At 41.4% G+C, this 14,839-nt stretch overlaps 1 protein-coding gene across 6 annotated transcripts in view; it reads right to left on the bottom strand.

The window, feature by feature from the left end:
- swm (Zinc finger protein swm) overlaps positions 1 to 11,587 on the bottom strand; it is a 108,958-nt gene extending 97,371 nt beyond the window's left edge. For all 6 annotated transcript variants that reach the window (XM_045769259.2, XM_045769266.2, XM_045769267.2 and 3 more), the window contains exons 1-2: positions 10,757 to 11,587; positions 4,977 to 5,095 (exon numbers count right to left, since the gene is read on the bottom strand). In XM_045769259.2, the coding sequence (XP_045625215.1) occupies positions 4,977 to 5,095; positions 10,757 to 10,815 (178 nt within the window). In that variant the 5' untranslated portion in view covers positions 10,816 to 11,587. The remainder of the gene's footprint in view (positions 1 to 4,976; positions 5,096 to 10,756) is intronic.
- Positions 11,588 to 14,839: the final 3,252 nt, after the last annotated feature.

Genomic DNA, 14,839 nt, shown 5'->3' with positions numbered 1-14,839 from the left:
AATGACAAAATATTGAAGAAAATTGTTCATGATATTTGCGAGACCAAACTTGGAATATGCAGCAGTTGCATGGTGCCCATATCTCAAGAAGCACATCGATAAACTAGAAAAAAAATGCAATTAAATGGCTTCCAGAACTGAAAAACAAGAGTTATGAGGAGAGGCTAGGGGCATTAAATATATAAAATATTAAATAAATAGCCCCAAAGAGGAGATGGGCACGAACAGCGACTCACTAGAAGGCTCACCAGAAAGAGGCGTTCCATACTGGTGAATGTTGGCGTTCAAGAGTAGCTCCTCGGTGGCTCCTATAATTATCCCATCACGGAGAATAAAACAAAATGGGGCCTATTAGAGGCAGAAAGAGCAACAACAACCAGGAGTCCTCAAAGATGGAAAGGGCAGCACCAGGCATCTAAACTCAACAACATGAATGCCCAGTGCAGGCCCAGGAAATCCACAAGACACCACAAAGAACATTTCAATACACATCATGAAAGAAGATGGACAGAACTCCACATCGATGCACACCACAGGCCCGTTGGGAGTCCGCAGGGCATAGCAGCAGGACAATATGGCAGATGACTGAAGATAAAGAGGTACAAACACAAGGAGCCAAGGAAAAGCCAACGAACAAAGAAAACTAGAGAGAGACATGTAAGGAATAGTGGATCACTGCGACTAGATATGAAAAAAGAAAATGCCCAACTAGGCCAAAGACAAAAAAACTGAAGACAGAAAAAGGAAAGAATGAAAAGCCAGAAACTAAACCAGAAAGGCACCAGAGAAGCGAAAATCGGCAGAAGGTGAAAGAATGAAAGATAACACAAGAGACGATGCTGACAAAAATGTGACTACATTCACACTGTGTGACCATGACCAATACCTACTTGATGGGGTTCAGGGAGTTGTTCTATACCTTAAGCCTGGCCCGAGGCCAGGCTTGACTTGTGAGTTTGGTCCAACAGGCTGTTGCTTGGAGCGGCCCGCAGGCCCACATACCCACCACAGCCCGGTTGGTCCGGCATTTCTTTTAGAAAACAATCTAGTTTTCTCTTCACGATATCCACGGTTTTTCTCAATATTTCTTATACTCGACAGGAGGATGTTGAACAACCGTGGACCTCTGATGTTTATACAGTGTTCTCTGATTGTGCCTATGGCACCCCTGCTCTTCACTGGTTCTATTCTGCATTTTCTTCCATATCGTTCACTCCAGCATGTTGTTATTTTACTGTGTAGATCTGGGCCCCTGGCCCTCCAGTATTTTCCACGTGTATATTATTTGATCTCTCTCTCGTCTCCTTTCTAGTGAGTACATTTGGAGAGCTTTGAGACGATCCCAACTATTGTTGGGATTGTCAGGGTTGTGGTCTGGGGAACTCCAGTGTTTTCTATTAATTTGGGAGGGATAAACATGCACTACTACAGTGAAAAGGTGTATACAAAAGGTGTATTTTTTTTTTTGAAAGAAAGTGTTGCAATGCATTGTAGAGTTACTATTGGAACAAAGTATGGCGAATGACCTGACCACCAACTGCGACCTCACTGGCAAGGCAAGAGAATGCACCACCCCACCACCTGCCCCAACATAAAGACTGACCAGGAGCTACCACAACGCTTATCAGTGTCGTGGGAGGGTGGGTCGTTATGTAATTAGTGCAAGACATACTTAGCTGGTGTACCTGCTGTGTTGCTGGAGTGCCAGAGACAGCTAGGAGGGATGAATAGGATAGATATGGAGCAGTCAAAGGATATCAACCTTACCACATGGAAGAAATTTATGGCATGAGAGGAACACATGAATGAGGAGCAAGGGAAGGTCATTACCATAGTAGACCTTCGGAACAGCATGGATGAACTAGTGAGGGCCAATGTAAAAATGCACAAAGAGTTGAAAGAGGAGAAAAGGACAAGGGGGAGTAGAAATACAGGCACTTAAAGAAGATGTAGCTTCCTTGGGAAGGGAGCTTCAAGAATTACAAGAGATGGTAAACAAAAAAGATGAGGTTATTAAAAGCCCAAAGGCAAAACTTGATAGGAGTGGCAAACTCTGCATTGCAACCTTGAACCAAGTATAAGAACTAAATAAAATTCCTTTTGGGCAATCTACCAGCAACACTAGATTTGGCATTTCCCAAATTGAAGCAGATTTTCAAAAAAAATAGAGTATGAGATGCCTCTAAGAGCTAGCAACTGCTGCATTGTCATGCTTGAATACATAGTGGAGCTGAAGGAATTGGTTACACAATGAAACCCATTGAAGAAGAAATTACAGACATGGGGGACTACAACAAAATGAAAGACTTTCTGCAGGAAATCCAATAAAAGAAGGGAAATTGAAGGGAAGCCAGCAAACAATATGATAGAATTCACTACTCGGAAATGTGCCGATGCAATGGAACAATTCATACCACTCAAGATTGAGGTGCATGAAAAAAGTCAAATAATTTGGAAAAAAGGCACATGTAATCCAAATATTCAAAAAGGGGGATAAAAAGGAGGCACTAAATTACATACCAGTGTCATTGAAAAGTATTTCTTGTTAAGTGGTGGAGAAAGTAATCAGGTCAAGAATGGTGAAGCACCTTGAAAGGATCGACTTTGTAACAAAAAACCAGCGTTGAATGTAATGGAACGCCATTTTCAGGGAAGCCCAGGAGGCTCCCTTAAGCTATCAAATTGACATGTGCCATATTAGTTTGGTGCCATCTGTCCTTGGAGTTCGAGTGCTTACCGGAGACCAGCACCAGAACCTGGTTCCCTCAGAGAGGGGCAGAGAGCAATGGCCGGTATGAGCCCTCTACAGTTAGAGTTTGTCATGTCTTCCATCGACCGGGAATACCACCAGAAAAGTAAGCGAAACAATACAAACCTCTAACTGGTTCAAATTTTAACCTATGTCCAAACTGAGCCAAAGAACTTCCCCCAAAAGAAAACAGTGAAACAAGTAAATCATCATCCCACTAGCACACCCACTTAGGCAAGCTGGGGGAAACCACCCCTAGAATGATTTGTAGAATAATGAAAACTGCAAACCGAAGGCGGAGAGTCAGGAGCCTCTAGGGTTCACCCAGAAAATGGTGTTTCATTACATTCAACGCTGGTTTTCTGTGGGGAGCCCTGTCGGCACCCTGAAGCTAATTACCCACAGGTAAGTAAATAACAGGGACTTACCCCGGGAGGTGGCAGCACCGCAGGTCTCATGGCGAAGACGAGACACCTGGCTGCGACAGATACCTCAAGGAAAGAAGGCCACAGAGGGTCCAGAGCGTTGACAAGATATCTGGTGGCCAGGATCCTGTTTGATTTCCAAAACCCTCGCTTCCGAATGTCGACCAAAGACAGTACCAAAGATGGCAGCAAGAGCTGCATACTTCCTCACATCATGAGTACGAGGGGTAGACCTCAGGCTGGCTAGATTTAATAACCCTGAGGACAACCTGAGAGGCAAGCCCTGGAACAGGGAACCAGGGATATCAGGTCTACCCAGAGCATGTCTACTGTCGCTAAACCAGTAGCGTATAGCTAGCAATGTAAAGCCGCAACCGGACACAAAACATGATGCACCCCCGATCAAACCAACCAACGGACTCCTCTGGAAACCAGCCATCTCGTTCTTCGCCAGAAAAGAAGAAGTCTGCAAACGAACAAAGTGACCCCCAAGGACCAAAAGAGCAGAAACCCCTGCACCAGAGAAGAGTATGAAGCTTCCCAACCCAACCACCAGAGGCTAAAAGCCAACAAGAACAAGGCCTTTAGAAAACAAACCCGGACTGAAGGGGCCACTACAAACAGAGAAGAGAGAAATGAGAGTACCCAGTCCAAAGACCAAGAAGGCTTGGGCGACGCATGAGCAGGCCACAGGTGAAAAAACGCACGAGAGAGCTTGCAGAACGGAGCTGACGTGAAGCTCCAGGAAGCTGAAGGGGTTCTCTACAGAAAAGCACAAAAACAATTAAATTCTTCACATAGAATTCAAGCGCAGTCGTCACTGGGGTTGGACACTGGTAAACTGAGGCGTGCCTCACTGCAACACCACGCACTCGGTGGACCCGTTCGTGTATAAACAAACTCAAAGTACCGAGGCAAACCTTTAGTACAGTCAATTTTTTTTTTAATTGAGCTCAAATACCGAAAAATCTGAAAACAGGCATTCGAAAACTGAGGTTCCACAGTATTTGGGTAATTACAGACTTGAGAACCCAAACTTGGAAAAATTTGCAATTTTTTTTTTTTTTTTTTTTTTTTTTTTTTTTGAGATATACACAATTGTTACATTCTTGTACAGCCACTAGTACGCGTAGCGTTTCGGGCAAGTCCTTAATCCTATGGTCCCTGGAGTACGATCCCCTGCCGCGAAGAATCGTTTTTTCATCCAAGTACACATTTTACTGTTGCGTTAAACAGAGGCTACAGTTAAGGAATTGCGCCCAGTATATCCTCCCCGGATAGGATACGAACCCATGAGACATAGCACTCGCGGAACGCCAGGCGAGTGTCTTACCACTACACCACGGAGACTGCTTGACTTTAATAGGTTGCTATTGAAGTCAATGCAAATTTTTCCAAAGCAGCATTATTATTGCTGTTCATTTAATTTCACTAAAGCATCAAAATTTTGATGCTGTGATCAATACAATCAAAACTTCGGTGAATTAAAACTGCAATGCATTAAATGAGAGGACAGGATTGGATATACTGTACAGTACAGTACTGTGAACCTTGAAAAGCAGTAGAATAAACATATTCAGAAAGAGACTTTCTATCGGAAGCCCAAGTTTTATTTTTTTAAATTTTATTTATTTAAAATTAATTATTTGAGGGATAAAAACAGTGTGAAAATAATGAATATTGTCATGTAGTATGGCACAGAATTTTACAGATATACACAGCCATTTTTATATTATGAAGAATACTAATACTAAGATCTGATAATTAATGAACATTTATCACTCTAATAAACCAATACTTACTTGCTTGAAGGAAAACGTCAAGTTGCTCAATCATACTAGCCTTCAGTTCAGATACAGGACGGTCTTTGCGGACCAGAGCAAGACAATATTTAGCTAATGCCTCGGGGTCAGCATCACACCTGAGGAGAAGGTTTTAAGTAAAATCATTGCTACTGAAAGATCAATAAATATATTAAGGACACTGAATAAAAAAACATGAGCAAAGTAACATAAGGGTAATGTTGCCTATGCTACTTACAATATGCTTAATAACATGTTGGATCTATGGCATAAATTAAGACAGGAGTTTTATCTGTATAATTCAGTTGATGCCACACAAATCGAGATATTTGCCAAAATAAGTTCTTGGCTAATCTTTTGGCCACATGCAAGATATCCACCTCAGCACCACTAATAGGACAAACAATTATCAGGTCTATCACACCTTTCTAAAGTAGTTTCACCAGTAAACCTTACCTTGAGGTGGTACTGAAAATCACTGTCTCTGCAGTCCAGTCTCTAACTAGGCACGTGGTTGGTAGTCTGGTCAGCCAGGCTGTTAGATTCCAGCATTTACAGCCTAATATGGTACAGTATATGTATTACAGCCAAGTTGATTAGTAATCTTTTGGGTGAGTTTATCATGTTCTCTTTTGAGTAATGAGAGGTCAGCTAGTTATGCACCTAATGTATATAGGTAATTTTGAAAAGACTTCATCCCAAAATGTTGATACTACTGTTGTTTCTTAGCATACCCATTACACCTCTAATTTTCAAAAAGGACTATTTTAACACTTTTTGTAGTGTCTCCTGCTCTCTTAAGTGGTTATTTCTGTGTACAGATTTGGGACCATTCCTTCCACTATTTTCAAATGTAAATTCTTATTTATCTCTCGCCTGTGCTATAAAGAGAACAGCTTCAGAAATTTTAAGTGGCCCCAATCATTTAAATGTTTAACAATGAATTCAGGCCATGAAAGTTATCTGCATATCCTCCAACTTTGAATAAGGTTGTTAGTGATCAGAAACTAGACCGCAGGGACACTGATCCCCGGAACCAACAATTAGAAATGCAGGTGGGGCCCAAATTGACCTGGAAAATGGGCAGAACCAGACAAGCAAGTACAGTACCCAAAGCAAAACACTGTCCAGTGGGAATACCACAGAGGCCACATTCAGGCTCCCGCCCGATTATTCAATCAACTAGCGAGTCACCCAGGCCCCATCCAACACCTGATGGCTACAAAGCTGCAGGCAGAGCAAGACCACCAGAGGCAGGGACAGAGAAGACAACCTAGTGTCCCAAACTTGGTCCAGCCACGTCTGAACCTGGCAAGCTGGGAAAAAAACACCATCACTGGCATGCGGACTGACTGGAGACTCCCACCCACCAGTCATCGAGGTAAGCCAACTCAAGAACCCCAGAGATGTAGCTAGGCCACAATGACCCATGCCAACCTGGTAAACACATGGGGACTCAGATTCAAGCTAAAGGGGAAGAACCCTGACTCAGTAAGTATAACATCTGACAGTGAAAACTAGCCAGTACCTGAACCTGGTACATTTACCAGTACCTTTGAAACTACTATCGGTTTTGGCCTCCACCACCACCTCAGTTTGTTCCAACCGTCTACCACTCGGTTTGTAAAAGAAAACTTTCTAATATTTTTTGGAACCTTTGTTTCCTTAGCCTGAATCTGTGTCCGCTTGTTCTTTAAATTGACGGTTTCAGGAATTCCTCTGTCAATTTGGTCCATTCCTGTTGTTATTTTGCAAGTGGTGATCACATCACATTTTTTCTTCTATCTTCAAATTTTGGCATCTCTAATGCCTCTAGCCTCTCCTCATAACTTCTGTTTTCAGTTCCAGATGCCATTTTGTTGTATGCATTTGCACATTTTCCAGTTTATCGATGAGCTTCTTGAGATTTGGGCACCCTACAACTGTTGCATATTCCAATTTTGGTCTCACAAGTCATGAAGTTTTTTTAGTATTTCACAATCCATGTAGTTAAAAGCAAGTCTGAAGTTGGAAAGTGATGCATATGCTCCTCTCTCAATGTTCTTTATGTGTTCCTCTGTGTGGCTCACTACCCAAAACCTCCTCTAGGTCTCGTTCTTAATACTTAGAGTTATGTAATTCCTTTCCACATAATTTATATGTGGAAAGTTGCAACTAAAGACCAATGCAACTATATATACAAGTTGCATTCATCTATTTTCTCCGAGTCTACATTCCATAACATGACATTTATTCACATTGAATTCCATTTGCCACCTGGTATTTCAAAGCACTTATTTTACCTAGGTCAATTTGAGGAGCAAGACAATCATCTACATCTCCTAACTTCCCTAATATCTTGGCATCACCAGCAAACATGTTAAGGAGAACTGGGGCACCTGGGTGAAAGAAACTCTACCCATTTGTTTCCGCCTCCACTGGGGATCAAACCCGGAACCTCAGGACTACGAATCTCGAGCGCTGTCCACTCGGCTGTCAGGCCCCTTGACAGCCCCCCCCCCCCCCCACCCCCCTCCTCACCATCTTCTATACGCCAACAAGTCATCAGTAAAGATAAGCAATAACTTGTACATACTTTAGTACTAAAGATTTGGGTGAATTAGGCATAAAATTTACTTTGAAGTAAATATTTTTGGGAGTGTGGAACGGATTAATTCAATTTACATCATTTCTTATGGGAAAATTTGCTTCAATTTGCGAATTTTTGGGTTACGAACCGTCTCTGGGAATGGATTAAATTTGTAAGCTTATGCCACTGTGTAACAAACTCTGACTTCAGACAACACACAGCACCTCTGTTATAATCCCTAAACATGCTAAACATACACTCACTCCACTTACTTTCTTGTGCTATTTGCACTTACATAAATAACCTTGGCATAATTGCAAGCAGACTTCTCATGGAGTTTGAAAGAAAACTTGATAAGCACCTCCAAAACACCTGATCAACTGGGCTGTGATTCATATGTCAGACTGTGATTAGTAGCACCTAATGGGCCTAGTTGACCAGACCACCAACCAGGAGGCCTGGTCAGAGGCTGAACAGCAGGGGCATTGATTCCCGGAACCAGCATAAAGGTAGACAATGGGTAAAAGGTGAGGACTGTAGAAAATAGTATTCCATTTGGTAGGGATAGGCATTCTCTAGTCATGGGAACATCTATAGTACCCTTAAGTAAACACTTCTAAAGTGGGTGCTCACCAAATCACCATTTGTAGGTCTAAAAGATTTTGAGACTGAATTGAGGATTGATAGCTCATTTGTGAATGGCCATGATTGGATCTTACTAGTTAGGGGCAGAGCTTGTATTTTCAGCTGAAAAATCTTGGAATGTAGAAGTCAGTGTTGGCTAGGCCTACAGCTCATAGAACTAGGATTGGAAAGATGCGTGTGAATTAGCAAGATGTGTTTCATGAAGTGTTCAATAAGTACAATAAGTAAGTTCCCTATTCTTTTCCTGTTAATACTTTAACATTCCGACCCATTGGCACATTCCTAATCATAAACGTTCCAGCCACCTTAGGGTCCCTGTACAGTGACAATATGTTCATACTCTCAAGGTTTTCTACCTTAATTTTTGGGTAATTACTATAAATTTTAAGTCAAAATGTTTGAAAATGTATGCACAAGAGAATGCAGTAGAAGCAAAATACAATGTGATTTGATAATAGAATTTGCATGACTGTGCTGAATATACAAATTTTTAAAACTTCTCAATATTCCTCATATTTCTTAATATTTTTCATAAATTTTTGAACATAATAAATAGAAATTTTGGATGATGGCACTATAGCTGGCCCCCTAGACCCCCTCTTGGAAGACATCAGACAAATAAAGAAGAAGTAAACCTGGGTCTCTTCCTAAACCCTTCCAAATGTGAAGTTGTCTCCTCAAACTCAAAACATCATAGCTAGAATTAGATCTGTCTTGCCCAGAGTTCATGTCATTAGGCCTGGGAGCAGCACTCTCACTGGAGCCCCCCCTCGGGTCAAAGGCCATTGACGAGATCCTCGGTAAGAAGGATGGAAGACGGGATGTCAACTCTTACTTCCTCTAAGTCCAGCTGTATAGTTGTTTATATTTTGGGCAAGAGAATTGCTATACAGGATGTGAAACTTGTATTTCTGGCTGTGATGTTTTGTGTTGCTGCATTACTAGGTACAGCAGGGCGGCGCACCCACGGGTGGCGCACCATTGCATCACTATGGTTTTGTTGTCATTCACTTATTACAAATGGCTGACAGGTGAACGAGTTTAAAATTCTGTTCATTTTAAAGCTTAAAGAGCATTTTTTATTTAGATAATGAATGTTTCTTAAAAGTAACACCGTCATTAAATTATGTATGACATATCAGGAGTGAATTATGTATGCTGGGTAAGGTGGCAAGATGATGTGATCTTCCTTCATAACTGCCGACGTATATCGTAAGCAATTTTTCATAAGTTCGTGATAACTGCTTGTTTTCAATATTTTATTTTTAATACTGCAATTTACTGTAATAATGTGGCTTGTTTTCCATATTTTATTATTAGCAATGATTTTTGTGCCTAGCGAACTTACCCAGTATGCTCGTCCAGGTCCCTTTCCTATGGCACTTGATTTCACTTCCGTAATACGGCTACATTAGACACAGCAATTTTTTTTTAAACATTTAAAAATATAAAAAAAATGCATCTTATATGCCGGAAAATACAGTAGATACTGTACTTTAATTACTCAATATAGTATGGTAATTAAAAATGGTTCAAATCATTCATGTATCTATAGGGTGTTTAAATTGTTCTTACTGGCTCCAGTTTTTTATTGCAGTCTAAAGCAAATAAATTTGGCCTATGAACTGAGCTCTTAGAAAACTTTATATTTTAGCCTTAAATTATATTACTTTTAATAGTAGTTCCAATTATAATGACAATATATTTAGACAAAAATACATACAGTACTGTACATACATAGGATAAAAGAACGGTGGAAGATTCTTAGGTTAGAGAAGTTATCTTGAGGTTATCTTGAGTACATGCCTAAGTACAGTAAGTACATGCCTAAAGCCACTAATACGCAAAGCGTTTCGGGCAAACTGGGGAACCATATAACAGCAAGTTTGTTTCATTCATTAATAATAAATTTCATCTTGTTTCCTTTGGCTAGCCCCAGTTTTGTCCATGTGAATAGCAGGGGGGGGTGGGGAACATTAGTCACTCGCAGGCTATATTTTTATGAACAATGATTTCATGAAGCCTAACATGCGTTATGCACAGTACAGTATATTCATATATAAAAAACCAAAACTTACAAATTAAGCATTTCATTAATTTAAATCACATGCAAAGGTTATACTGGGAAATATGCGAGATATGATATAATAAGGGACTGCTGGTACCAACCCTCCGGTAAATACAATACAAATCCCATCACATATGACAGCTCACCAACACATTAAAACCTATATAACCTAACCCATTCTAACCTATCCAATGAAGCTTAACACCCTAACTTAGACTAATACAGTCTAATTTAATAATGTAAAACTTCCTACAACTGGAAAGTGCTGTTTGTTGTACCATCTCGTACATGATTAAACCACACTCTAATGAAAGTTCTCTAAAAAGTTTTGGTTTTTTATATATGAATATACTGTACTGTGCATAATGCATGTTAGCCTTCCGTTGTTCAGTAATGGGTCACGATCTGAAGTTTGAGGAAGACTGTCCCATTATGTGTGTGTGTTATACCAAGGCAAGTAATGAGAAGCTAACGAAGAGCGTTGTACATGGTACTTACAGTGGCGCCAGATAGCTTGTCAGCCACTGCTTCAGCAGGTCTGGGCTCTCGATAATCATTATTGCCAGACGTGCCGTTGGAGGCGGTGGTGCCGTTGGAGTCAGTGGTGCCGTTGGAGGCGGTGGTGCCGTTGGAGGCGGTGGTGCCGTTGGAGGCGGTGGTGCCGCAGTGGTGCTGGAGGAGGCGGTCGTGCCGCAGTGGTGCTGGAGGAGGCGGTCGTGCCGCAGTGGTGCCGTTGGAGGCAGTGGTGCCGTAGGAGGCAGTGGTGCCGTTGGAGGCAGTGGTGCCGTTGGAGGCAGTGGTGCCGTTGGAGGCAGTGGTGCCGTTGGAGGCAGTGGTGCCGTTGGAGGCAGTGGTGCCGTAGGAGGCAGTGGTGCCGTAATAGCCGGGGGGGTTATCCCGTCGTCAAACTGTGGGAGCCGCCGTCACCGGGCCACATCAGCGTAACTCACAACTAGACCACCCGACTCATCTTCACCGTACAAGTCTTTCCCACCACAAAATATACGAGGCGCTAGTATGAGAGTTAGTATATGTGAGGGACTGTTGATATGAGCGAGGGTTCCAGGGTAGCAGCAGCAGGAGCGGGCCGCGCCGTGTAAACATTCCCGGGAGGCAGCGGGGCCTCAACACTCACAAGTCTCCTCACTACACCAGCCTCGCGCGCGCTCCTCACCCTCCTCCTCACCGTCCTCCTCTCATACTCACTACCCAATTTGGCATATAACAACTTGATATATCAACGTCGGGAGGCTGGTCAGCACAATTTTCAATGAAACTTTCTCGAGGGAAAGTAGCTGACGACAACAGATGACTTAGTCACGTGACCTGGACAAGTGAAGGGGGCGGTGCGCTCCTCATTCTGATATATTAACCGTACATATTTTTATAATATAAATACAAAAGGGAGAATAACTATTTATTTAAAAATTGTCTCAAAATGCTATACTCAATTTTCATTCAATTATTTCACAAATGGTAATCCCAAAATGACAGAAATGGTTGGGCACGTTTCCTCTCATCTATTGCCTCTATTCACCTCACAATAAAATATGCCCAACTGTAGCACACAAACATGTTTTGCTGAATATTTTGTAAACTCCCAGAATGGGACACAGGCAGCCTTTATTGACCTAAAGTCAGCTTTGGATGTAGCGAATGGCGAAATAATATTATAGCAGCTAGCTTACTGAATTTGGAATCAAGGGTTATCTTCTGAGTTGAATAAAGAGCTACTTATCCAACTGGCGTGCTAGTGTCCTACTTAAAGGAATTAAAAGTACAAGATGCCTTCGAACTAGGCACACCTCAAGGTGGTGTCCTTAAGCCCTATGCTCTTCAATATACTGTACTTATGCACAAACTTATCCATGACATACCTGTACAACCTACTGAAACTGTTATATGTTATGCTGATGATATTTGTTTTATGGCACACAGTAAACCAAGGTTACAAGGATTACTTGATGTATTCTCCAAGAAAGTAGTAGAATCTGGCCTCATAATCTGTTGATTAAACAAGGGTTCTTATTCCCCATTATCTTCATGTTAACTATACTATTAATGGAGTGCCCGTGGAGACTTGCGAGTCTTATAAATATCTTGGAGTCGAAGTTAATGATACAAATCTCATCAGCAACCTGTGCAAAATACTTGTTGAGCGTCTTAAACCTCTCAAAACTCTTGTGGGCAAAGGATTGATTGATTGATGAAGATTAAGCCACCCAAAAGGTGGCACGGGCATGAATAGCCCGTAAGTGGTGGCCCTTTTAAGCCATTACCAGTATCAAGAGCTGATACTGGAGATCTGTGGAGGTGCGAATGCACCCTGCATGACGGGAGATGTCTCCCTTATGAATGTGTTAAGATGAAGATGAAGCAACCCAAAAGGTGGCACGGGCATAAATAGCCCGTAAGTGGTGGCCATTTTAAGCCATTACCAGTATCAAGAGCTGATACTGGAGATCTGTGGAGGTGCGAATGCACCCTGCATGACGGGAGATGTCTCCCTTGTGAATGTGTTAAGATGAAGATGAAGCCACCCAAAAGGTGGCACGGGCATAAATAGCCCGTAAGTGGTGGCCATTTTAAGCCATTACCAGTATCAGGAGCTGATACTGGAGATCTGTGGAGGTGCGAATGCACCCTGCATGACGGGAGATGTCTCCCTTGTGAATGTGTTAAGATGAAGATGAAGCCACCCAAAAGGTGGCACAGGCATGAATAGCTCGTAAGTGGTGGCCCTTTTGAGCCATCACCAGTATCAATAGATGATACTGGAGATCTGTGGAGGTGCGACTGCACCCTGCGTGACGGGAAATGTCTCCCGTGGATGAGTAGATTTGATGATTGATGAAGATTAAGTCACCCAAGAGGTGGCACGGGCATGAATAGCCCGTAAGTGGTGGCCCTTTCGAGCCATTACCAGTATCAAAAGATGATACTGGAGATCTGTGGAGGCGCAACTGCACCCTGCGTGACGGGAGATGTCTCCCGGACCAAGTGTGGCATGGTGGGGCAAAGGATTTGACATTAACATAATATATACTCGTAGTTTTTATACGACCTGTTGTTGATTATTATGCCTTGCATCTTCTTAACTTTTCCCCTAAACAATTACAAGGCCTAGATGTACAGTAGTACAGAAAGATGTCATGTGCATCATCCTGGGTTCAAGTTCAAGTATGTTTATTGAGACAAGAAAAAAAATGCATCTCAAAGGGATAGAGTAGCTTAGGCTATGTCTATGTCTAAATGTTTATTCGGGTAAAGTACATACATACAAGATGTTTTACAAAAATTGATAGATTTATAGCTAGTACATACAATGCCTAAAGCCACTATTACGCAAAGCGTTTCAGGCAGGAAAAACATTAAAGACTAAAACTTAATACTAATTGAGATTAAAGTATAAAATGAATTGAGAACATTTGTATCCTAATCTTAATCTCATGTAAATTGAATCCTTCCAAGTAGACTTTTCTCTACCATAGGTGAAGGAGGAATTTGTATTTATTATTGAATAATTCTTAAGTGTGTTACTACTGTCCACTATTGCCATTCTCTTTACCATTTCTTCATTCATGTGGATTCATGTGGATCTTTACCATTTCTTCACCCTCTTGGATTAACTTGATTCTTGTTTTTATTTGTTTCAAGGTTATCTGACATACAACATCAACAAGAGTTTTTTCCATGGCTCTCTTCGTTATCTCGTCAACTACCTCATTCAACAGTATTCCCACATGTGAAGGGATCCACATGAATCTTACTTTATACCTAGTTTTATCAAATTTCTTAACATTCTCTCTACACTATCACAATATTCTGGTAAACTGGGCGTCTGCTATTTAAAGACTCTAACGCTCCTCTACTGTCAATAAAGAAGCAGGCATTTTTACCACATTTGACTACTTCCTGTAAATTGAAATTGAAATTGAAATAAGTTTATTGAGGTAAAATACACACAAAGGGATGAGGTAGCTCAAGCTATTCTCACCCCATTCAGTACAACGTGTTAATATATACATAGACACACATCACAAATAAACACATTACCAAACATTCTGAGAGGTAAAAATATACATTTCCTCCCTCACAAGTAGTATGGTATCAGACGTACACACAAATACTTTTATGACCTAGGTATACTGTATAGACAATTTGCAAGACACCTGCAGATAATTCAACAAAATATTACAATCTTGGTGCAAAATTCTTATATCTCTCAAGAATATCATCAACCTTTCCGTTGTGACACATCCAGGCTATTTGTTCAGGAACAGTCCTTATCTCAGTGTTTCTATATACATTAATCAACGGACAATCAAGAATATAATGGGCAAGGGTGTGAGACCTTAACATACCACATAGTTTACACTTCGTGTCATTACCATGAACATCTATCCCATATTCCCAGTAATATTTGTACCCAAGCCTGAGCCGCATGTACACAGAGTCACTCCAAGCATTTCTCCTTTTACCATAAGTGAAATGGGTGTTTTGACTCACATACATGTAGTGTTGCATGGTTTGACTTCTCTCATACATTATCTCTCTCCTCTCCACTCCCGCCTGTGCCTG

Source organism: Procambarus clarkii, chromosome 68 (assembly GCF_040958095.1).
Source record: "Procambarus clarkii isolate CNS0578487 chromosome 68, FALCON_Pclarkii_2.0, whole genome shotgun sequence".
Classification (NCBI taxonomy): Eukaryota; Metazoa; Arthropoda; class Malacostraca; order Decapoda; family Cambaridae; genus Procambarus; species Procambarus clarkii.
This window is presented reverse-complemented; position numbering and strand designations above follow the sequence as displayed.